Below are 25980 nucleotides of genomic sequence, written 5' to 3' on the forward strand. Positions count from 1 at the left end.
ATGGTGGTGGTGCCCTCTAGTGGCCTACAGGGGCAGTTCAGAGGGCATGGCGGTGCCCTCGATGCCAGCCAGCAGGTTCCTGGCTGCCAGGCTGCCCATGACGCCTCGGGTGTCGTAGGTGGCACTGCCGATGTGGGGCAGGATCACTGTAAAGACAGAACAGATCTGTAAGACCACTGCAACGAGAGGAGAGAACAGATCTGTGAGACCACTGTAAAGACAGAACAGATCTGTGAGACCACTGTAAAGACAGAACAGATCTGTGAGACCACTGTAAAGACAGAACAGATCTGTAAGACCACTGTAAAGACAGAACAGATCTGTGAGACCACTGTAAAGACAGAACAGATCTGTAAGACCACTGTAAAGACAGAACAGATCTGTAAGACCACTGTAAAGACAGAACAGATCTGTAAGACCACTGTAAAGAGAGAACAGATCTGTAAGACCACTGCAACGAGAGAACAGATCTGTAAGACCACTGCAACGAGAGGAGAGAACAGATCTGTAAGACCACTGCAACGAGAGGAGAGAACAGATCTGTAAGACCACTGCAACGAGAGGAGAGAACAGATCTGTAAGACCACTGTAAAGACAGAACAGATCTGTGAGACCACTGTAAAGAGAGAACAGATCTGTGAGACCACTGTAAAGACAGAACAGATCTGTGAGACCACTGTAAAGAGAGAACAGATCTGTGAGACCACTGTAAAGACAGAACAGATCTGTAAGACCCACTGCAACGAGAGGAGAGAACAGATCTGTGAGATTACCGCAAGGCTAGATCTACAAGTATCATTGCAGGAGGAGGCGTGTCATTTCATACAGAACTAGAAATGATTGGCGAAAAATAAAGTGGTCAATTTTCAAACGTAGGAAAGACGGACGTAGGACAGACATAGGACATAGACGGACGTAGGACAGACATAGGACATAGACGGACGTAGGACAGACATAGGACATAGACGGACGTAGGACAGACATAGGACATAGACGGACGTAGGACAAGCTGCTCAAAAATAAGGTTGTGCTTATTTTAGTGAATTATTCCTTCCCCTAGTTATGGACCGTTAGCCCCAAATATGACTGGCCGCCGACCCCCATCTGAAAATATGTTGTTCCAGGAACCCTCCCCCTCCCAGTAGCAACGATTTGAGTTAAAAACTCGTTCTGAAGGAATATATATTCAAAGATTTCAGGCACATTTTCACGATTTTTCAAAAATAGCAGACCTACGAGCTTGTAGATCTGCTATTTTTCAACAGCTAAAGTGTAACATAATGCTTTAAAACAACCAAAAGGGGTTCCCGTCCTGAATGGGTTAAACATATCCAGATGTTTCCTCACCGCAGTTCTTCAGAGTCAGCAGTGGGTGGTCCGGGGGGAGGGGCTCCGGTGAGGTCACGTCCAATCCGGCGGCAGCGATCTGCCCGCTGGTCAACGCCTGGTAGAGGTCTTCCTGGTTCACCACCGTCCCCCTGTCAATCAAACACACAACCTGTCAATCAAACACACCACCTGTCAATCACACAACCTGTCAATCAAACACTCCACCTGTCAATCACACAACCTGTCAATCAAACACAACCCCTGTCAATCAAACACACCACCTGTCAATCAAACACACCACCTGTCAATCAAACACACCACCTGTCAATCAAACACAACCCCTGTCAATCAAACACACTACCTGTCAATCAAACACACCACCTGTCAATCAAACACACCACCTGTCAATCAAACACAACCCCTGTCAATCAAACACACCACCTGTCAATCAAACACAACCCCTGTCAATCAAACACACCACCTGTCAATCAAACACAACCCCTGTCAATCAAACACACCACCTGTCAATCACACAACCTGTCAATCACCACCGCGACCTCTTAGTGCTTTTCTAAAACGGTTACAAACATAATTATAGCAATATTAACCTCATAAAACTATTACATTCACAAAAGTAGCTCCGCTTCGCGCCACCAGAGGGAGCCACACACTTCCTTGTTTTATAGTCAGCCAATGTGACGGAATAGGAGGCGCTTGATGTCTTTACGGAGCCGCCCAGAGCAACACCTTCACAGTCATATGAGCGTGGCGGTGCTTAGACGGCACCGCACGGCATGGGCACGGCAAGCGCTCCCCGAGCTGCACCGCACGGCATGGGCACGGCAAGCGCTCCCCGAGCTGCGGGATCAGCTGGGAGTGATTGAGGCGATGATTGGGGCGGCGGTGGATCAGCGGTAGAGTGGCTGGATGGTAACCGCAAGGTTGCCAGTTCGAAACCTGAGCCCCAGGATGGACCTCTGAGCCCCAGGATGGACCTCTGAGCCCCAGGATGGACCTCTGAGCCCCAGGATGGACCTCTGAGCCCCAGGATGGACCTCTGAGCCCCAGGATGGACCGCTGAGCCCCAGGATGGACCTCTGAGCCCCAGGATGGACCGCTGAGCCCCAAGAAGGACCTCTGAGCCCCAGGATGGACCTCTGAACCCCAGGATGGACCTCTGAGCCACAGGATTGATTGATTGATTGAAGAATTTATTAACAGTTTGCAGAATTACAGTACATTTCAAGCACAAACTCAATACAAAGGCTGTTAACTGTGAGTGGACGACCCAATTAAGCATTACACTTGTTTCCAATAGGGTCCACCATGTTCAAATCATCAAAACATTTAGAGACGTACAAATAGACACTTCTATAGACAGAACAGGAATTCATCATAAAGGAGGTAAAAAGGGAAAAGAAATATATACAGTGAGGGGAAAAAAGGGGGGGGCGGGGGGGGGGGATTCAGATTTTACGGGGGCCAGTTTCGAATTGCAGCCATCCGTAGGTGCCCTTTGAGAGCGGTTTTGAAGGAGTCAAGGGATTCGCATGTCTTAATGACAGTTGGTAGGGCGTTCCACATTTTGGTGGCATAGGAGCGAAAAGAATTTAGTCCCTTGTTTGTGCCGAATCTGGGTTGTACATGGTTCGTTGCACTCCCTCTGGTGTTGTGGGTGTGGACTTCGTTAACATTAAGGAAGTATCTAGACAGGTACATGGGTATCTTGGTGGTGTATCGAATCTTGTGGACCAGACCCATTGCAAGATGCTGTACTCTGTCGTCGACCCTAAGCCATTCCAGCCTGTCGAAGTGGGCAGGGGTGAGGTGGGTTCGGGGGGCTAGATCAAGTAGGAGCCTGACCAGTTTGTTTTGGGAAGTCTGGAGCCTGGTTTTAAGGGCCTTTGAGGTGCTGTGGTACCAGGAGGTGCATGCATAGTCAAAGAAACCCTGTACAAGGGCTCCTGTAAAGGTCTTCAAGGTGTTTTTGTTGACCAGTGAGGAGATCCTGTAGAGGAATCTTGTTCTATGGTTGACTTTTTTGATTACGTTGGTGGCCATTTTATCACCGGAAAGATTAGCCTCCAGGATGGAACCTAGGTAGGTAATTTCATCTTTACGTGTGATAACATTGTCACCCACTCTAACCAAGAAGCCATTTGCCTTGCTGAGATTACTAATAGAGCCAAAGAGAATGGATTCAGTTTTTCCCAGGTGTAAAGATAGTTTGTTATCAGCGAGCCAGGTGCAGATTCTACCGAGTTCAGAGCTGAGGGCATTTTCAACCTGCAGTTTGTCCCTGTCCGAGACCAGCAGTGCTGAGTCATCTGCGAACAGGAACAAGTTGCAGTCACAAGCTGAAGTCATGTCGTTTACATATATTAGGAACAGTAGAGGCCCTAGTATGCTTCCTTGTGGAACGCCACAGCTCACTGGGAGGGGGGGGGGACAGTGTTCCGTTCACTTCCACCATCTGTTCTCTCCCCTCCAGGTAGGATTGCATCCAGCTCACTGATGTGCTATCGAAACCAATTGCTTTTAGCTTGTTAACCAGTATGGAGTGGTTCACGGTGTCAAAAGCCTTTTGGAGGTCCAGCATGACCATGCCGCAGTATTTGCCAGCGTCCACCTCTTGTTTGATGTGGTCGCTCAGATAGAGAAGGCATGTGTCAGTGGAGTGGGATGTTCTGGGCATGTGTCAGTGGAGTGGGATGTTCTGAAGCCAAATAGAGGAGGCATGTGTCAGTGGAGTGGGATGTTCTGAAGCCAAATAGAGAAGGCATGTGTCAGTGGAGTGGGATGTTCTGAAGCCAGATTGGAACTCGTACAATCTATTATTAGTGGCAAGATACTTTTCAACCTGTTCATAGACTATTTTTTCCATCACTTTCGAGATGGAACTAAGAATAGAAATAGGGCGGTAGTTGCCGGGGTCTAATTTACTCCCTTTCTTGTGCAAGGGGGTTACTTTGGCCAGTTTGAAATCTTGGGGTTTGATGGAGAGGTTTACTATGTGGGTGATGATTGGAGCTATAGAGATGGCTGAGTCTCTGAGAAATTTGGAGGGAATGTTGTCATGGCCTGTGGCCTTGTGGGGTTGGAGGGCACTCAGTTTCTTAATTACCTCATCAGTTGTTACCATAACTAGTTTAAAATCGTCTTTACAAACACCTAGGTTTTTGTAGAAGGTTGTAATGTGCTCTACACCAAAGAGCCCAGAGTGGGAGGGCAGTTTGTTAACCAGAGTTGTTGCTATGTTTGTAAAGAAGATATTCAAGTAGTTGGCCACATCAAGGTTGTCAGTGATGAGAGTGTTGTCCGATTTGATGTTTATGTTCGAAAATCTGGTTTTTAGTTTCTGACCATAGCTTAGTTGATTGTTAAGTAGCTTCCAGAGCTCATGAGGATTGTTTTTGTTTTCCTGAGCTTTATCATTAATGAAGGTACTTTTAGCTGATTTGGTCATGGCAGTTACACTGTTTCGTAGCTTGATTCGTTGTGTATTTAGGTTGTTCAAACGAGCTTGGCGAACACTGTCGAAGCGCTTGGCTAGCTTTGACTTGCATTTTAGAAATTCAGAGCATTTTTTGTCTCTGGCTTTCATTGCAGCCAGTATGTCCGAATTCATCCATGGTTCCGAGCGGGTTTTGCCCCTGGTGGTTCTCAAAGGAGCCATGTTGTTCAGTACTGATGTAAATTTGGTTTTGAAGCCAAGCCAAGCTTCTTCGACAAGTGTGCTTTTAAGCTCATCGGACCAATCCAGACTCTCCAATACTTGGTTAAAAACCTCACTAGAGTAGGTTTTGAGGTCCCTTGATATGACTGTTTTGTGGCAGCCGGTCTTAAGTTTTTGTATTTTGCGGGTACAGAATATCATAAAATGATCACTAAGCCCACATACAATAACCCCTTTCTTGGAGATTCTGGATTTGTCCGAGGACAGAATGAGATCAATGACAGTTTGAGTAGAATCACACACTCTAGTGGGTTGGGTAATTAGCTGACTGACACTATGTAGATCACAGAACTTACTGAATGACTTAAACACAGGTGCTTCCTTACGTTGCATGTCTGTATTGTGGTCGCCAATCAGGATTTTCTCTACACATTCCTCCTCAGCTAAGCACCTGTTAGGTGCTTGCACATAAGACTCTATCATTTGTTTATCTGTTGGTTCACTAATGTTGTCTTTCTTCTGTTTAGTGCCTGTGACATAAGACATTGCTGACCTCTGCTGGTCTAAAGAGACAGACACCTGTCAATCACCTGATGGCTCTGGCTGCCACACCCTGTGTCAGCTGTGCCTTTTTGTATGATTAGGAGCAGGCTATAAAGAGGAGCTGTGGAGAGCAGCTCATTGTCTCCCAAACACCCAACCTGAAAAGTTGTGTTCCCCTGTGTTCTGTTGCGCTTTCTTTACTTTCAGTTACTGGGCTGGTAGTGAGTATTTGTTTGCCGTTTGGTTTCTGTTTAGTTTAGTTCTTATTTTGTTGTGGTAGTTTATGGGGAGTCTGGGGACTCCGACATGCACATAGTGCATAGCTCCCCAGGCTCCCTCATTTATTAGTTTGCTAGCCCATATGTTTGTTTGTAGGATGCCTAGTTAGGTCTTGAGTTTATCTTTATTATTGTTTTCGGCATTTATTACTTTAACCCTATATTTATTCAGTGTTTCCTTTTGTGTTACATTCCTGACTTGGTTGGGGTTCAGTGTTCAGTGCTATTTAATGCCCGATTTCAATTTTAAATAAATTGGTTATATTTTTGGTAAACTTTTAACCTGGCTTTGTGTCCTGATTATGTTATGGTCCTTGCTGTTCGAGCCAATTTTAAAGGGCCGTAACATAATTGGGGGCTCGTCAAAAGCTAATTTTGCCCAAACATAATTTAATTGGGAGATTTTGCAAAATATTCTTATGTTTGTGTAGTGTGTAGTGTAAACAGTTGGTCTTAAAACTGATAACTAGCAGAGCTCTAGTGGCAGTAAGAGTCTCTAGTTTGAGAGGGAGTTTGTCAGGTGCTGTTTTGTGTGGTTTTGTAACCCTTTAAGTGTATGCAGTGACCTGTTGAGTGACATCCCATTTGTTTTTTCCCCAAGTTTCTACTGTAGTCTAAGGTGTACTGTTTTCGTGTTGGGGTAACCTAGTTATCTTATATTTCAGTAACCTTTTGTTTTGGTTGACCTTTAAGTTGGTCTGTGCAGGTATAGCCTGTTTTCTTCTGAAGGTTGACTTCTTTGTTTTGGAGGTGAATAATCATGGAGTTCAAACTTGATGGTTTTGTGAGAGACCCTACATTAGAGGTTTTTCATCACTGTGCCAAAGCGCATTTGGGTTTAATTGCAGATCACTACAAGATACCTGTGAGTGCACAAGAGAGAAAGAGAGTTCTCAAACAGGTGTTGTGGGTGGGCTTGAGTGATAAGGGGGTGCTTCCTGGTCCTTCTAGTCCTGAATCATCAAAGTTTGTGGTTGAACTGTCTATGGAGAATCTCATTCGGCTGAAAGAGTTAGAGCTCGAAAGGATGCGTAGTAATCTCGAGAGAAGCAGAGAGAATGCTAAACTTGAATTAGTGCGGTTTAGGGAGGAGTACACGAAGGCCATTTGTCTGAGTGAATTAGAGCTTGGTCTGGCTCCTCAACCTGGTGACTTTGTTAGTGTGGTTCCAATTATTTCAGAAGAAACCTGTACTGAGTCTAATGTACCTGGTGGAACGTTGTTGATGACCCCTGAGGTGGTGCCAGTCCCTATGGCACCAAGTGAACATGAGGTGGGGGTGACTGTTCCAACCATTTTTGCCTCGTTTGATGTAAACTGGTCTGATGAGAAGCTGGTAAGCTATAATGATGAAATTGACTTGAGTGAGAGCTTTCTTGTAGATCTAGATGGGGGTGGGACTAATGGTGCTGTTGTGGGTGGGGCCGACGTGGTTTCGGTGGAGACGCAGCAGGCCAGTACCCCATGTGAGACAGAGGTGTCCCTGTCCGGTGAGTCAGGAGGCGTGGCCCTGTCTAAAGTGAAGCTCATGTCTGAGGAGAAGGTGGAGGTGACAGAGCTGGTTGACGGCTCTACTGAGGTGGAGTGCATGTCAAAGGGGGATTTTCTAACTGACAAACTGGTCATGCAAAAATGGTCTCCACTTGATGCATCCGGTCAGGATGACTGGGGTGTGGTTAGGCAAATTATAGCACCACGTCGGGATAGGCGTGGCATCTTGAATCTGGCTCATGAGAAACCAAAGGAATCCATTGCTCCTGCTGTTTTCTTTCTAAATCTGGTGGGGGAGCAATTGGAGTGGGTCCAAATTACACCAACAGGTGTTGTTGTTTGTGACCTCTCTCGGGTTGACTCATCTTGTGGCTTGCCAGTCTTTCAGGCAGACCAGAAGTCCAATTTAAGGGTGCAGGTGTTTGACCCAGGGGGGGTGAAGCACTTGGAAACCAAATAACATAGGGTGGGGGTGTTGGGTGCTTGCACATTATGCACACACTATACACTCTCTCTACCTATACTTTATTATACTCTAGCATCTGTCTATTCTGTTCATTAACGTTACTCTTTCTTGAAACCGGACATACACTTGAGGGTTTTTACACATTTGTCCTGAGTTGGTGAGCATGTGTTTTGTTGTTCGTAAATCGGCTTTGAGACAAAAAATAATGTAATTAGTAATGACTATTAAGTATAGTAACATACATTTTGAGAGTATAATTCGGAAAGTGACATTCTTATGTGGCAAAGATTTTTGTTTGTTTTTTGGAGATTTGGATTCAAGATTAGTCTAGGAAAATGTTATCAAATGATGGGTTTCACCAGCATTTAATAACTTAGGGTGGGGGTGTTAGGTGCTTGCACATAAGACTCTATCATTTGTTTATCTGTTGGTTCACTAATGTTGTCTTTCTTCTGTTTAGTGCCTGTGACATAAGACATTGCTGACCTCTGCTGGTCTAAAGAGACAGACACCTGTCAATCACCTGATGGCTCTGGCTGCCACACCCTGTGTCAGCTGTGCCTTGTTGTATGATTAGGAGCAGGCTATAAAGAGGAGCTGTGGAGAGCAGCTCATTGTCTCCCAAACACCCAACCTGAAAAGTTGTGTTCCCCTGTGTTCTGTTGCGCTTTCTTTACGTTCAGTTACTGGGCTGGTAGTGAGTATTTGTTTGCCGTTTGGTTTCTGTTTAGTTTAGTTCTTATTTTGTTTTGGTAGTTTATGGGGAGTCTGGGGACTCCGACATGCACATAGTGCATAGCTCCCCAGGCTCCCTCATTTATTAGTTTGCTAGCCCATATGTTTGTTTGTAGGATGCCTAGTTAGGTCTTGAGTTTATCTTTATTATTGTTTTCGGCATTTATTACTTTAACCCTATATTTATTCAGTGTTTCCTTTTGTGTTACATTCCTGACTTGGTTGGGGTTCAGTGTTCAGTGCTATTTAATGTCCGATTTCAATTTTAAATAAATTGGTTATATTTTTGGTAAACTTTTAACCTGGCTTTGTGTCCTGATTATGTTATGGTCCTTGCTGTTCGAGCCAATTTTAAAGGGCCGTAACAGCACCCCTCAAGTATATCATAGAACCCATGTTGGTCAGGCGGTCTGTAGACGGTGCCCACTAATACTGATTTAGCCTTTTTGAAAATTAATTCAACCCACACAGTTTCAATTTCATCATGCTGTAAGTCAGTACGAGTAACATATTCAGTGTCTTTGTGAATATACATACACACGCCACCACCATGCCTGTTTCTGTCGTTTCTGATCAAAGAATAGTTCTCTATTTCAACTTCTGGGTCTTTGGTTGACTCATCAAGTTTAGTTTCAGAGAAGCTAATGATGTTCGCCTTACCGCATTGAAACATATGCCTGATTTCAGCCATTTTGGGTCCAAGGCTGTTGACGTTCAGGTGAAAGATATGAAGTCCGTTGGCTCTGACTATGGTGCTTATTGCCTCCGTGGTGAAGTAGGGGAGCGGAGGGCCATTGTTGATGTCTGTAGAAGCCGCGGGTTGCCGTGGGGGGAGGGTGGGGGGTGTGTGGGGGTCGTCGTGGGGTGGCGGGAGTGGGGGATGGGGTCCCTCGTCCAGGTCTGTTGAGGGCTCTGGTGGGGTTGATTGAGCCATGGTGTCGACTGGAGAAATAGCAGGATGGACCGCTGAGCCCCAGGATGGACCTCTGAGCCCCAGGATGGACCTCTGAGCCCCAGGATGGACCGCTGAGCCCCAGGATGGACCTCTGAGTCACGGCCCAGGCCGGCCCTGAACACTTAACTGTGATCACATGTGACATGTGAATCCCTATACTGCTTCAAAACCGCACCCCTAAGGTACCTGCTGGTGTTGATGAAGACTGCGGTGTTCTTCATCTTGCTGAAGAAGCTCCGCCCACACATCCCTTCAGTATGATTGGTCAGGCTGCAGCTGACCACCACGAAGTCACTGTCCGCCAGTAGGCTGTCCAGGGGTACTGCAACACGCACACGCACACGCACACACACACACACACACACACACACACACACACACACACACACACACACACACACACACACACACACACACACACACACACACACACACACACACACACACACACACACACACACACACACACGTCAGGCTGCAGCTCTCCAAACCAAAAAGCAGGGAAGCTGGAAGTACCTTCACTAAAATACCCGGGACAACGCTCCACACGTCCCAAACTCTTCTCCCTTCTGGCTCCAAAATGATGGAATGAACTTCCCATTACAGTCAGAACTACAGACTCACTCCCAATCTAAACTATGGAATGAACTTCCCATTGCAGTCAGAACTACAGACTCACTCCCAATCTAAACTATGGAATGAACTTCCCATTACAGTCAGAACTACAGACTCACTCCCAATCTAAACTATGGAATGAACTTCCCATTGCAGTCAGAACTACAGACTCACTCCCAATCTAAACTATGGAATGAACTTCCCATTGCAGTCAGAACTACAGACTCACTCCCAATCTAAACTATAGAATGAACTTCCCATTAGTCAGAACTACAGACTCACTCCCAATCTAAACTATGGAATGAACTTCCCATTGCAGTCAGAACTACAGACTCACTCCCAATCCAAACTATGGAATGAACTTCCCATTAGTCAGAACTACAGACTCACTCCCAATCCAAACTATAGAATGAACTTCCCATTACAGTCAGAACTACAGACTCACTCCCAATCTAAACTATGGAATGAACTTCCCATTGCAGTCAGAACTACAGACTCACTCCCAATCTAAACTATAGAATGAACTTCCCATTGCAGTCAGAACTACAGACTCACTCCCAATCTAAACTATGGAATGAACTTCCCATTGCAGTCAGAACTACAGACTCACTCCCAATCTAAACTATAGAATGAACTTCCCATTGCAGTCAGAACTACAGACTCACTCCCAATCCAAACTATGGAATGAACTTCCCATTAGTCAGAACTACAGACTCACTCCCAATCCAAACTATAGAATGAACTTCCCATTACAGTCAGAACTACAGACTCACTCCCAATCCAAACTATGGAATGAACTTCCCATTACAGTCAGAACTACAGACTCACTCCCAATCTAAACTATGGAATGAACTTCCCATTGCAGTCAGAACTACAGACTCACTCCCAATCTAAACTATGGAATGAACTTCCCATTGCAGTCAGAACTACAGACTCACTCCCAATCTAAACTATGGAATGAACTTCCCATTGCAGTCAGAACTACAGACTCACTCCCAATTTAAACTATGGAATGAACTTCCCATTACAGTCAGAACTACAGACTCACTCCCAATCCAAACTATGGAATGAACTTCCCATTACAGTCAGAACTACAGACTCACTCCCAATCTAAACTATGGAATGAACTTCCCATTACAGTCAGAACTACAGACTCACTCCCAATCCAAACTATGGAATGAACTTCCCATTACAGTCAGAACTACAGACTCACTCCCAATCCAAACTATGTAATGAACTTCCCATTACAGTCAGAACTACAGACTCACTCCCAATCTAAACTATGGAATGAACTTCCCATTACAGTCAGAACTACAGACTCACTCCCAATCTAAACTATGGAATGAACTTCCCATTACAGTCAGAACTACAGATTCACTCCCAATCTTCCACCGTAGTCTGAAAACCCACCTCTTCAGACTCCATCTCAGCCCGTAGCCCCTCCCCTAGCCTCGATGACCTTACAGGCGAATGCAAAGACTCAATTTATGTAACTTATATCAGATCACCATGTGTTGAATGAACTTCCCATTACAGTCAGAACTACAGACTCACTCCCAATCCAAACTATGGAATGAACTTCCCATTACAGTCAGAACTACAGACTCACTCCCAATCTAAACTATGGAATGAACTTCCCATTACAGTCAGAACTACAGACTCACTCCCAATCCAAACTATGGAATGAACTTCCCATTACAGTCAGAACTACAGACTCACTCCCAATCTAAACTATGTAATGAACTTCCCATTACAGTCAGAACTACAGACTCACTCCCAATCTAAACTATGGAATGAACGTCCCATTACAGTCAGAACTACAGACTCACTCCCAATCTAAACTATGGAATGAACTTGCCATTACAGTCAGAACTACAGATTCACTCCCAATCTTCCACCGTAGTCTGAAAACCCACCTCTTCAGACTCCATCTCAGCCCGTAGCCCCTCCCCTAGCCTCGATGACCTTACAGGCGAATGCAAAGACTCAATTTATGTAACTTATATCAGATCACCATGTGTTGTTCTATCTCTATGTATGTGATGTATCACCATGTGTTGTTCTATTTCTATGTATGTGATGTATCACCATGTGTTGTTCTATTGTTCTATCTCTATGTATTTGATGTATCACCATGTGTTGTTCTATCTCTATGTATGTGATGTATCACCATGTGTTGTTCTATCTCTATGTATGTGATGTGTCACCATGTGTTGTTCTATCTCTATGTATGTGATGTATCACCATGTGTAGTTATATCTCTATGTATGTGATGTATCACCATGTGTTGTTCTATCTCTATGTATGTGATGTATCACCATGTGTTGTTCTATCTCTATGTATGTGATGTATCACCATGTGTTGTTTTATTGTTATATCTCTATGTATGTGATGTATCACCATGTGTTGTTTTATTGTTATATCTCTATGTATGTGATGTATCACCATGTGTTGTTCTATCTCTATGTATGTGATGTATCACAATGTGTTGTTCTATTGTTCTATCTCTATGTATTTGATGTATCACCATGTGTTGTTCTATCTCTATGTATGTGATGTATCACCATGTGTTGTTCTATTGTTCTATCTCTATGTATGTGATGTATCACCATGTGGTGTTCTATTGTTCTATCTCTATGTATGTGATGTATCACCATGTGTTGTTCTATCTCTATGTATGTGATGTATCACCATGTGTTGTTCTATCTCTATGTATGTGATGTATCACCATGTGTTGTTCTATTGTTCTATCTCTATGTATGTGATGTATCACCATGTGGTGTTCTATTGTTCTATCTCTATGTATGTGATGTATCACCATGTGTTGTTCTATCTCTATGTATGTGATGTATCACCATGTGTTGTTCTATTGTTATATCTCTATGTATGTGATGTATCACCATGTGTTGTTCTATCTCTATGTATGTGATGTATCACCATGTGTTGTTCCATCTCTATGTATGTGATGTATCACCATGTGTTGTTCTATTTCTATGTATGCGATGTATCACCATGTGTTCTATCTCTATGTATGTGATGTATCACCATGTGTTGTTCTATTGTTCTATCTCTATGTATGTGATGTATCACCATGTGTTGTTCTATTGTTCTATCTCTATGTATGTGATGTATCACCATGTGTTGTTCTATCTCTATGTATGTGATGTATCACCATGTGTTGTTCTATCTCTATGTATGCGATGTATCACCATGTGTTCTATCTCTATGTATGTGATGTATCACCATGTGTTGTTCTATTGTTCTATCTCTATGTATGTGATGTATCACCATGTGTTGTTCTATTGTTCTATCTCCATGTATGTGATGTATCACCATGTGTTGTTCTATTTCTATATATGTGATGTATCACCATGTGTTGTTCTATTTCTATGTATGTGATGTATCACCTGAGTCAGGTGCATAAGGATACTGTTTTCCCTGAGTCTACTAACTGACCAAACTCTCCGTCCAGCTCAGATGCATAAGGCTTGGCTGTTCTCCCCGAGTACAACAGTCGCTTCACTCCAAAGGGCTTCAGTCTCCTGGCGATGGCCATACCTGAAATATAACAGAAATATACAAATTATACCTGTAATATACAAATATAATGTATATTACTACTTTTTTGTTGGTCTTCTGCCCTTCAATGGAACTCATGTCTTTATAAACTAATAGTTTGGTCTTCTGCTCTTCAATGGAACTCATGTCTTTATAAACTAATAGTTTGGTCTTCTGCCTTTCAATGGAACTCATGTCTTATAAACTAATAGTTTGGTCTTCTGCTCTTCAATGGAACTCATGTCTTCATAAACTAATAGTTTGGTCTTCTGCCCTTCAATGGAACTCATGTCTTTATAAACTAATAGTTTGGTCTTCTGCTCTTCAATGGAACTCATGTCTTTATAAACTAATAGTTTGGTCTTCTGCCTTTCAATGGAACTCATGTCTTATAAACTAATAGTTTGGTCTTCTGCTCTTCAATGGAACTCATGTCTTCATAAACTAATAGTTTGGTCTTCTGCTCTTCAATGGAACTCATGTCTTTATAAACTAATAGTTTGGTCTTCTGCCTTTCAATGGAACTCATGTCTTATAAACTAATAGTTTGGTCTTCTGCTCTTCAATGGAACTCATGTCTTTATAAACTAATAGTTTGGTCTTCTGCCCTTCAATGGAACTCATGTCTTTATAAACTAATAGTTTGGTCTCCTGTCCTTCAATGGAACTCATGTCTTTATAAACTAATAGTTTGGTCTTCTGCACTTCAATGGAACTCATGTCTTTAAAAACTATTGAATAGTTTGGTCTTCTCCCCTTCAATGGAACTCATGTCTTTATAAACTAATAGTTTGGTCTTCTGTCCTTCAATGGAACTCATGTCTTTATAAACTATTGGATAGTTTGGTCTTCTTCCCTTCAATGGAACTCATGTCTTTATAAACTAATAGTTTGGTCTTCTGTCCTTCAATGGAACTCGTGTATTTATAAACTAATAGTTTGGTCTTCTGCCCTTCAATGGAACTCATGTCTTTATAAACTAGTTTGGTCTTCTGCCCCTTCAATGGAACTCATGTCTTTATAAACTAATAGTTTGGTCTTCTGCCCTTCAATGGAACTCATGTCTTTATAAACTAATAGTTTGGTCTTCTGCCCTTCAATGGAACTCATGTCTTTATAAACTAATAGTTTGGTCTTCTGCCCTTCAATGGAACTCATGTCTTTATAAACTAATAGTTTGGTCATCTGTCCTTCAATGGAACTCATGTCTTTATAAACTAATAGTTTGGTCTTCTGCCCTTCAATGGAACTCATGTCTTTATAAACTAATAGTTTGGTCTTCTGCCCTTCAATGGAACTCATGTCTTTATAAACTAATAGTTTGGTCTTCTGCCCCTTCAATGGAACTCATGTCTTTATAAACTAATAGTTTGGTCTTCTGCCCTTCAATGGAACTCATGTCTTTATAAACTAATAGTTTGGTCTTCTGTCCAATGGAACTCATGTCTTTATAAACTAATAGTTTGGTCTTCTGCCCTTCAATGGAACTCATGTCTTTATAAACTAATAGTTTGGTCTTCTGCCCTTCAATGGAACTCATGTCTTTATAAACTAATAGTTTGGTCTTCTGCCCTTCAATGGAACTCATGTCTTTATAAACTAATAGTTTGGTCTTCTGCTCCTTCAATGGAACTCATGTCTTTATAAACTAATAGTTTGGTCTTCTGCCCTTCAATGGAACTCATGTCTTTATAAACTAATAGTTTGGTCATCTGTCCTTCAATGGAACTCATGTCTTTATAAACTAATAGTTTGGTCTTCTCCCCTTCAATGGAACTCATGTCTTTATAAACTAATAGTTTGGTCTTCTCCCCTTCAATGGAACTCATATCTTTATAAACTAATAGTTTGGTCTTCTGTCCTTCAATGGAACTCATGTCTTTATAAACTAATAGTTTGGTATTCTGTCCTTCAATGGAACTCATGTCTTTATAAACTAATAGTTTGGTCTTCTCCCCTTCAATGGAACTCATGTCTTTATAAACTAATAGTTTGGTCTTCTCCCCTTCAATGGAACTCATATCTTTATAAACTAATAGTTTGGTCTTCTGTCCTTCAATGGAACTCATGTCTTTATAAACTAATAGTTTGGTCTTCTGTCCTTCAATGGAACTCATGTCTTTATAAACCATTGAATAGTTTGGTCTTCTGCCCTTCAATGGAACTCATGTCTTTATAAACTAATAGTTTGGTCTTCTGCCCTTCAATGGAACTCATGTCTTTATAAACTAATAGTTTGTTCATCTGTCCTTCAATGGAACTCATGTCTTTATAAACTAATAGTTTGGTCTTCTCCCCTTCAATGGAACTCATGTCTTTATAAACTAATAGTTTGGTCTTCTGTCCTTCAATGGAACTCATGTCTTTATAAACTAATAGTTTGGTCTTCTGCCCTTCAATGGAACTCATGTCTTTATAAACTAATAGTTTGGTCTTCTGCCCTTCAATGGAACTCATGTCTTTATAAACTAATAGTTTGGTCTTCTGCCCTTCAATGGAACTCATGTCTTTATAAACTAATAGTTTGGTCTTCTTCCCTTCAATGGAACTCATGTCTTTATAAACTAATAGTTTGGTCTTCTGCCCTTCAATGGAACTCATGTCTTTATAAACCATTGAATAGTTTGGTCTTCTCCCCTTCAATGGAACTCATGTCTTTATAAACTAATAGTTTGGTCTTCTGCCCTTCAATGGAACTCATGTCTTTATAAACTAATAGTTTGGTCTTCTGCCCTTCAATGGAACTCATGTCTTTATAAACCATTGAATAGTTTGGTCTTCTCCCCTTCAATGGAACTCATGTCTTTATAAACTAATAGTTTGGTCTTCTGCCCTTCAATGGAACTCATGTCTTTATAAACTAATAGTTTGGTCTTCTGCCCTTCAATGGAACTCATGTCGTTATAAACTATTGAATAGTTTGGTCTTCTGTCCTTCAATGGAACTCATGTCTTTATAAACTATTGAATAGTTTGGTCTTCTGTCCTTCAATGGAACTCATGTCTTTATAAATGATTGTAAAACATAGATTGGTTACGTAACCAACAACAGCCAATCAGCTACTACAAACGTTATGCAAATCTCGGCCAATCACAGCGGAGGTTAGGTAGGTTACTCCGGAAAAAGGAAAATAAGGAAGTGTGACAATAACTATAGTTATACAGTAATGATAACTATAGTTATACAGTAATAATAACTATAGTTATACAGTAATAATAACTATAGTTTTACAGTAATAATAACTATAGTTATACAGTAATAATAACTATAGTTATACAGTAATAATAACTATAGTTATACAGTAATAATAACTATAGTTGTACAGTAATAATAACTATAGTTATACAGTAATAATAACTATAGTTATACAGTAATAATAACTATAGTAATAATAACTATAGTTATACTAACTATAGTTGTACAGTAATAATAACTATAGTTATACAGTAATAATAACTATAGTTATATAGTAATAATAACTATAGTTATACTAACTATAGTTATACAGTAATAATAACTATAGTTATACAGTAATAATAACTATAGTTATACAGTAATAATAACTATAGTTATACAGTAATAATCGTACCGATGCGTCCCAGTCCGATCACTCCCACCGTACTTCCAGACAGACCGTAGCCACACAACCACAGTGGTTTCCATGACGACCAGCCTCCACTGAGAGAGAGAGAGAGAGAGAGAGAGAACACACACACACACACACACACTGTAACCATGACAACCACAGTGGGGTTTCCATGACGACCAGAGAGAGAACAACAAGCATGAGGTCACTGAGGTCAGCCCCCTGGGGTCAGAGGTCACAGACCCCCCATTTAATGGCATTTCTATCTCTGGGACCCCCAATGCATATTGTAAAATCTCTGTTGTTCAGTTGACCAGTGACCCACCAGTTGTTCACTAGCTTCATGTACCTGCATGAAACCATTATCCCGAAAGGCAGTTGCATTGGTGTGACATGTCCTTAAAAGGAGTTGCATTGGTGTGACATGTCCTTAAAACTGTTTTGTTACAAGGAGGTGCATTGGTGTGACATGTCCTTAAAACTGTTTTGTTACAAGGAGGTGCATTGGTGTGACATGTCCTTAAAACTGTTTTGTTGCGAGGAGTTGCATTGGTGTGACATGTCCTTAAAAAGGAGTTGCATTGGTGTGACATGTCCTTAAGAGGAGTTGCATTGGTGTGACATGTCCTTAAGAGGAGTTGCATTGGTGTGACATGTCCTTAAGAGGAGTTGCATTGGTGTGACATGTCCTTAAGAGGAGTTGCATTGGTGTGACATGTCCTTAAGAGGAGTTGCATTGGTGTGACATGTCCTTAAAAGGAGTTGCATTGGTGTGACATGTCCTTAAGGAGTTGCATTGGTGTGACATGTCCTTAAAAGGAGTTGCATTGGTGTGACATGTCCTTAAAAGGAGTTGCATTGGTGTGACATGTCCTTAAAAGGAGTTGCATTGGTGTGACATGTCCTTAAGAGGAGTTGCATTGGTGTGACATGTCCTTAAAAGGAGTTGCATTGGTGTGACATGTCCTTAAAATGATCATATGTTCAACGCCAGGCGCACAATTACATCATTAATCACAATGAATGAATCTTCGTGCGTGCGTGTGTGTGTGCGACCCTGACCTCTTGATGCCCTCTGTGCGTGTGTGCGTGCGTGCGTGCGTGCGTTTGAGACACATACTTCTTGACCTCCTCGATGCCCTCTGGTAACCTCCGTGCCGTTGCCAGTAGCAACGCCACCGTTAGCTCAGCTGTGGCGTCAGTCAGAACGTCAGGGGTGTAACCCACCCGGATCCCCCTGGAAACAACAGACCGTAACATCAGTTCCCCCTGGTGTAACCCACCCGGATCCCCCTGGAAACAACAGACCGTAACATCAGTTCCCCCTGGTGTAACCCACCCGGATCCCCCTGGAAACAACAGACCGTAACATCAGTTCCCCCTGGTGTAACCCACCCGGATCCCCCTGGAAACAACAGACCGTAACATACGTTGCCCCTGATACGTTCTCCCTGCCTGTAAACAATGAAGAGGAATTAATTCTTTCAGCGCCATTGCCGTAGATCTAGGTCAATTGAAGCCTATTTTTTTGATACTACGCTTACCGCCATTGCCGTAGATCAATGGCGCTTTTATAGTGCATTCGATCGATCGAGCCATAATGCTACTTACATTAGCCAGTTAGCTAGCTGTGTTGTTAGCACAGCACTGGATCGTTCATCTTAGATCGTCGTCGCCATAATAATCCATTCTATCTGTTTCTTTCAATCGCCTGTATCTCCTATTCCTTGTCCCAGATGGCATTTTTGGTCAAAACAACGTTTCTTTGACGGCACAGAGACGGCGATGTGGAGCTCTCCAGTGCACCAACATAGATCGATCCTGTCCAGGCTCCGTTGAGCTTACTAGGATAATACTACTATTCCGGTAGTCTGGAAATGGGGCTTTTCAAAATAAGAGCTCGACTGGGAAGAATGCTGGCGTGAATTAGATCCTAATTTTTCAATAAATGCTAGCGGGCTGAGTGTTAATAACAAACAATAACAGAGTCAGAAGGTCAGGGCTGTAGACGACAAATGTTCTCGTAAAACAAACAAGTATAAACAACAAACGGCCAACATGAGTGTGACGTCAGAAACAAGAGGAATGGGATTCATGTATTTGCCTGTATCTGGTCCGATAAAATAGATAACATGTAAAACTTACAACCGTCTCTCTCAAATTTCCTCAAGGTTCAGCTGGTCAGATTTATAAAATATAAAATAATATGGATCTGAATCTTTACCGTTTCTTGATCTCGTGGAGGTCGAGGTGATCAAAGCCCACGGACAGGGTGCTGATGACCTTCAGGCTGGAACCTGAAACATCATAGATGGACTTATCTTGACTTTAACACATTCAGACGTGACGTCGAAATTTAAAAAGAAATCTTCTAAATCCTCCAGTTTTCTGAAATAAATATTTTCACGATTTTTCAAAAATAGCAGACCTACAAGCTATGAGCTTGTAGATCTGCTATTTTTCAATAGCTAAATTATAACATAATGTTTAAAACACCAAAAGGGGTTCCCGCCCACAATGGGTTGACACATTTAGGCCCGACGTCGAAATTTAAAAAAAATGATTGTTTTCTGAAATACCTCATGTTTCTGTATCAGTGGTGCTCAATATTTCATGTCAAGGACCCCCAGAAATTATATGTAATCGGCCGCCGACCCCCCCATCTGAAAATATGTTATTCCACGAACCCCTCAGAAGCAAAGTTAAAAACATTCGCTCTGAAAGAATATATATTCAAAGATTTGTGCCACATTTTTACACGATTTAAAAAAAATAGCAGAGCTACAAGCTCGTAGCGCAGCCCTCGGTTACAATTTAGGCATTTATCAGACGCTCTTAATCCAAAGTGTAGTTTACACTGCGCACTTTCACAGGGCTTCTGCCACCATTACAAAGTGTAGTTTACACTGTGCACTTTCACAGGGCTTTCTGCCACCATTACAAAGTGTAGTTTACACTGCGCACTTTCACAGGGCTTTCTGCCACCATACAAAGTGTAGTTTACACTGTGCACTTTCACAGGGCTTCTGCCACCATTACAAAGTGTAGTTTACACTGTGCACTTTCACAGGGCTTTCTGCCACCATTACAAAGTGTAGTTTACACTGCGCACTTTCACAGGGCTTCTGCCACCATTACAAAGTGTAGTTTACACTGTACACTTTCACAGGGCTTTCTGCCACCATACAAAGTGTAGTTTACACTGTGCACTTTCACAGGGCTTCTGCCACCATTACAAAGTGTAGTTTACACTGTACACTTTCACAGGGCTTCTGCCACCATTACAAAGTGTAGTTTACACTGTGCACTTTCACAGGGCTTCTGCCACCATTACAAAGTGTAGTTTACACTGTGCACTTTCACAGGGCTTTCTGCCACCATTACAAAGTGTAGTTTACACTGTGCACTTTCACAGGGCTTCTGCCACCATTACAAAGTGTAGTTTACACTGTACACTTTCACAGGGCTTCTGCCACCATTACAAAGTGTAGTTTACACTGTGCACTTTCACAGGGCTTTCTGCCACCATTACAAAGTGTAGTTTACACTGTGCACTTTCACAGGGCTTCTGCCACCATTACAAAGTGTAGTTTACACTGTACACTTTCACAGGGCTTTCTGCCACCATTACAAAGTGTAGTTTACACTGTGCACTTTCACAGGGCTTTCTGCCACCATACAAAGTGTAGTTTACACTGTGCACTTTCACAGGGCTTTCTGCCACCATTACAAAGTGTAGTTTACACTGTGCACTTTCACAGGGCTTTCTGCCACCATTACAAAGTGTAGTTTACACTGTGCACATTCACAGGGCTTTCTGCCACCATTACAAAGTGTAGTTTACACTGTGCACTTTCACAGGGCTTCTGCCACCATTACAAAGTGTAGTTTACACTGTGCACTTTCACAGGGCTTTCTGCCACCATTACAAAGTGTAGTTTACACTGTGCACTTTCACAGGGCTTCTGCCACCATTACAAAGTGTAGTTTACACTGTGCACATTCACAGGGCTTTCTGCCACCATTACAAAGTGTAGTTTACACTGTGCACTTTCACAGGGCTTTCTGCCACCATTACAAAGTGTAGTTTACACTGTGCACATTCACAGGGCTTCTGCCACCATTACAAAGTGTAGTTTACACTGTGCACTTTCACAGGGCTTTCTGCCACCATACAGTATTTAAGTCCGACGTCATATTGTAGTCCTACGTTACGTCAGGGTCCAAGTGGCACCAGCTCCCGTCCTACGTTACGTCAGGGTCCAAGTGGCACCAGCTCCCGTCCGCATCTCATTGTAAATAGAATATCTAAACGCGTGAATCTTTTTACAATGACGTTATTTTTCAGAAAGGAAGCCATTGAGGGTTAAAATGGGTCTTAATGCTTCCAACTCGAGTAGAATTATTAATGTTTTGTACAAGTTTCCATGACAAAAAAAAATATGATGTGGAGACAATAAAGACTATTATTATCATTATTATTGAAGGTGGTAACAGTCCATTTGCTCAGTAAAATATTTCGGGGGCATATTTAGAATGTTTGCAGGCTTGAGTATGTTGAATCTAGTTTGCATTAATGAGGATTTAGTTGACACAATGAAATAAAATGGCGATAGTATTCCGTGTGGGGCAGACGGCCTGTCACAGCCAGATTTGGGAGAGCAGCGCAGCTTTGTTGTTGCGAGGAAAGCGGTAAAATGAGACTTTCGTGGTTGTTTTCGTCTCAGATTTAGTCCGACGGAGCGTCACAGTATAACTCTATGGGGACACAAAAGCGTCACAAAAGTAGGACCCGGAAGTATCTCACGTGCTCGCGCTCACGTCACAGCTAAAATACTGAATTACAAAGTGTAGTGTACACTCTACACTTTCACAGGGCTTCTGCCACCATACAAAGTGTAGTTTACACTCTACACTTTCACAGGGCTTTCTGCCACCATACAAAGTGTAGTTTACACTGTGCACTTTCACAGGGCTTTCTGCCACCATTACAAAGTGTAGTTTACACTGTGCACTTTCACAGGGCTTTCTGCCACCATTACAAATGTAATTGTGTAACATTTCTGTTTGCCTGGTGGTAATACAAACTAAATGCCCAGCAGGGGGCAGAGATGACAACATATTCATTATTTGTATACTTAAATAAAGGTTATATAAGGAAATAGCAGATCCACAAGCTCACAACGTGTCACTTTGTGACGCGGTGTGAGCTTGTAGATCAGCTATTTCAGCTTCTTTTAAAGTATGGACATTTTTCAACGTGGAAACTATCACTTGTATGACAAAAATAATTGCGATTAGTTAATTTGAGCAGGTTGTAGGTTACATAGTGCCTTTGAGCAGGGCAGTAGGCTGTAGGTTACAGGCTGTAGGAATGGTACCTGCAGCATCGAGGACCTCGGCATCGATCTTGTCCGTCAGCAGACACAGTAGACCGTGAGCGCCCTGGACTCCTTTCAGCAGGTCTGAGCGAGACACGGGCTCATCTGAATCCCAGCGGTCCACCTTAACACTGTTAACACATAGACACGGGCTCATCTGAATCCCAGCGGTCCACCTTAACACTGTTAACACAATAACACGGGCTCATCTGAATCCCAGCGGTCCACCTTAACACTGTTAACACATAGACACGGGCTCATCTGAATCCCAGCAGTCCACCTTAACACTGTTAACACATAGACACGGGCTCATCTGAATCCCAGCGGTCCACCTTAACACTGTTAACACATAGACACGGGCTCATCTGAATCCCAGCGGTCCACCTTAACACTGTTAACACAATAACACATAGACACAGGCTCATCTGAATCCCAGCGGTCCACCTTAACACTGTTAACACAATAACACATAGACACGAGCTCATCTGAATCCCACCGGTCCACCTTAACACTGTTAACACAATAACACATAGACACAGGCTCATCTGAACCCCACCGGTCCACCTTAACACTGTTAACACACAGACACATAGACACAGGCTCATCTGAACCCCACCGGTCCACCTTAACACTGTTAACACACAGACACATAGACACAGGCTCATCTGAACCCCACCGGTCCACCTTAACACTGTTAACACACAGACACATAGACACAGGCTCATCTGAATCCCAGCGGTCCACCTTAACACTGTTAACACAATAACACATAGACACGGGCTCATCTGAATCCCAGCGGTCCACCTTAACAATGTTAACACAATAACACATAGACACGGGTTCATCTGAATCCCAGCGGTCCACCTTAACACTGTTAACACAATAACACATAGACACAGGCTCATCTGAATCCCAGCGGTCCACCTTAACACTGTTAACACACGGTGTTGTTTTTGGCTGATATTTTAGTTTCATTAGTCTCTTCAAAAGTTTTCATTTAGTTTCAGTCACATTTTAGTCACCTGGAATGCTTTAGTGTTAGTCTAGTTTTAGTCGACTAAATATCATAATATTTTAGTCGACTAAATCTACAGTTGATTTAGTGGAGTAAAATGTATTTTGGCGGGCGTTGATGCCGTCGTAATGACTGTTTTTACACTTGCTGAAAATAGCCGATCTACAAGCTACTGAACACCCTCTACGTCTGTGTGTTGTTATGATGTTACTGAACACCCTTTACGTCTGTGTGTTGTTATGATGCTACTGGACACCCTTTACGTCTGTGTGTTGTTATGATGTTACTGAACACCCTTTACGTCTGTGTGTTGTTATGATGCTACTGAACACCCTTTACGTCTGTGTGTTGTTATGATGCTACTGAACACCCTTTACGTCTGTGTGTTGTTATGATGCTACTGAACACCCTTTACGTCTGTGTGTTGTTATGATGCTACTGAACACCCTTTACGTCTGTGTGTTGTTATGATGCTACTGAACACCCTTTACGTCTGTGTGTTGTTATGATGCTACTGAACACCCTTTACGTCTGTGTGTTGTTATGATGCTACTGAACACCCTTTACGTCTGTGTGTTGTTATGATGCTACTGAACACCCTTTACGTCTGTGTGTTGTTATATGATGCTATTGAACACCCTTTACGTCTGTGTGTTGTTATGATGCTACTGAATACCCTTTACGTCTGTGTGTTGTTATGATGCTACTGAACACCCTTTACGTCTGTGTGTTGTTATGATGCTACTGAACACCCTTTACGTCTGTGTGTTGTTATGATGCTACTGAATACCCTTTACGTCTGTGTGTTGTTATGATGCTACTGAACACCCTTTACGTCTGTGTGTTGTTATGATGCTACTGAACACCCTTTACGTCTGTGTGTTGTTATGATGCTACTGAATACCCTTTACGTCTGTGTGTTGTTATGATGCTACTGAACACCCTTTACGTCTGTGTGTTGTTATGATGCTACTGAACACCCTTTACGTCTGTGTGTTATGATGCTACTGAACACCCTTTACGTCTGTGTTGTTAAGATGCTACTGAACTCCCTTTACGTCTGTGTGTTGTTATGAGGCTACTGAACACCCTTTACGTCTGTGTGTTGTTATGATGCTACTGAACACCCTTTACGTCTGTGTGTTGTTATGATGCTACTGAACACCCTTTACGTCTGTGTGTTGTTATGATGCTACTGAACACCCTTTACGTCTGTGTGTTGTTATGATGCTACTGAACACCCTTTAAGTATCAAAAAGGACAGAGCAAACCTCCTAACTCCACTTGAGCTGTGTCCGGGTAAAGTGGTGATAATATAATGACACATGCAAGTATCTGATAATATACTAAGTCACGATACCAACTTTGATGAGGCAGTGTTGCTTTGTTTCAAAAATATAAGGTTTTCTTCAATTTCTGAAAAATGAAGATTTTGGAGTTAAGAGGTTTCCTCCCGACAGCAGAGATATATATTATATTACAGTTCAGAGTGTGAACTGTACAGTGACAGTATTTATAACAGTAAGGAAACATATCATTATATAATCTTACAGTTCAGACTGAGTGAGGATCCTCATCCCTTCTGGAGGAATGCAACATTTAAATATAAAACTGTACAGTATAATATGAACTATAAAACATAATCTTACAGTATTATAAACATAATAATAATCTTACAGTTCAGAGTGAGTGAGGATCCTCATCCCTTCTTATTGTACCATTTATATATGATCATATAAACAGCTAACTGTACAGTAGCAATATAATAAACATAATAATCTTACAGTTCAGACTGAGTGAGGATCTTCATTCCCTCTGGAGGAATGTACCATTTATATTATGATCATATAAACAGTACAGTAACAGTATGAATAACATAATAATCTTACAGTTCAGACTGAGTGAGGATCTTCATTCCCTCTGGAGGAATCCTCCTGGTCAGAAACACCTTCATGACTTTATGAACGACAGACTGCATACAGTAAACAATGAGTAATATCAATACATGAACTATTCTCACACACTGTCCGCTGACTTATGAATACATAAACTATTCACACACACTGTCCTCTAACTTATCAATACATAAACCATTCACACACACTGTCCGCTGACTTATCAACACACACGCATGAATGTCAGCTAACTGCTGAAAGACTACAACCAAGGAAGTATCCAGTGCGCCTGCGCAGCGTGTCTTAAAGGCGCACCGACCGCGTTTTATATTTCATTTTAAACCATAAAAGTCACAGACTTGTGGCAGCGGTGGCCGAACGGATAGCGGCGCGGTCTTGATACCGGAAGGTTCCTAGTTCGAATCAGCCGTCCGACACGTTAAAATTACCACCGCTG

General features: G+C 42.2%; 1 protein-coding gene across 2 annotated transcripts; it reads right to left on the reverse strand.

Moving 5' to 3' along the window:
- grhpra (glyoxylate reductase/hydroxypyruvate reductase a) lies at window positions 1-25780 on the reverse strand. Of its 2 annotated transcripts, none has more exons than XM_079531401.1 (9): window positions 25518-25780; window positions 22614-22744; window positions 19457-19529; window positions 18353-18469; window positions 17236-17324; window positions 13545-13646; window positions 9660-9795; window positions 1348-1478; window positions 1-146 (listed from the first exon to the last, which is right to left on the reverse strand). In XM_079531401.1, exons 1-9 carry the CDS (start codon window positions 25604-25606, stop codon window positions 25-27), a joined length of 990 nt encoding a protein of 329 aa, XP_079387527.1. In that variant the 5' UTR covers window positions 25607-25780; the 3' UTR covers window positions 1-24. The 2 variants fall into 2 exon arrangements, with proteins under 2 accessions (XP_079387527.1, XP_079387528.1); XM_079531402.1 differs by lacking the exon at window positions 25518-25780 and adding an exon at window positions 25180-25213.
- Between the last annotated feature and the right edge of the window lie 200 nt (window positions 25781-25980).

Source organism: Electrona antarctica (genome assembly GCF_951216825.1).
Source record: "Electrona antarctica genome assembly, contig: scaffold_78, whole genome shotgun sequence".
NCBI lineage: Eukaryota > Metazoa > Chordata > Actinopteri > Myctophiformes > Myctophidae > Electrona > Electrona antarctica.

What these genes read in the sequence shown, in the direction of transcription:
- grhpra (XM_079531401.1), bottom strand. Translation starts at nt 25,606, where the DNA reads ATGCAGTCTGTCGTTCATAAAGTCATGAAGGTGTTTCTGACCAGGAGG. An exon ending in GGCATCGAGGAGGTCAAGAA is followed by an intron (nt 17,325 to 18,352) that starts GTATGTGTCTCA and finishes TCTCTCTCTCAG; the next exon opens with TGGAGGCTGGTCGTCATGGA. An exon ending in GCTGACTCTGAAGAACTGCG is followed by an intron (nt 147 to 1,347) that starts GTGAGGAAACAT and finishes CTGTCTTTACAG; the next exon opens with TGATCCTGCCCCACATCGGC.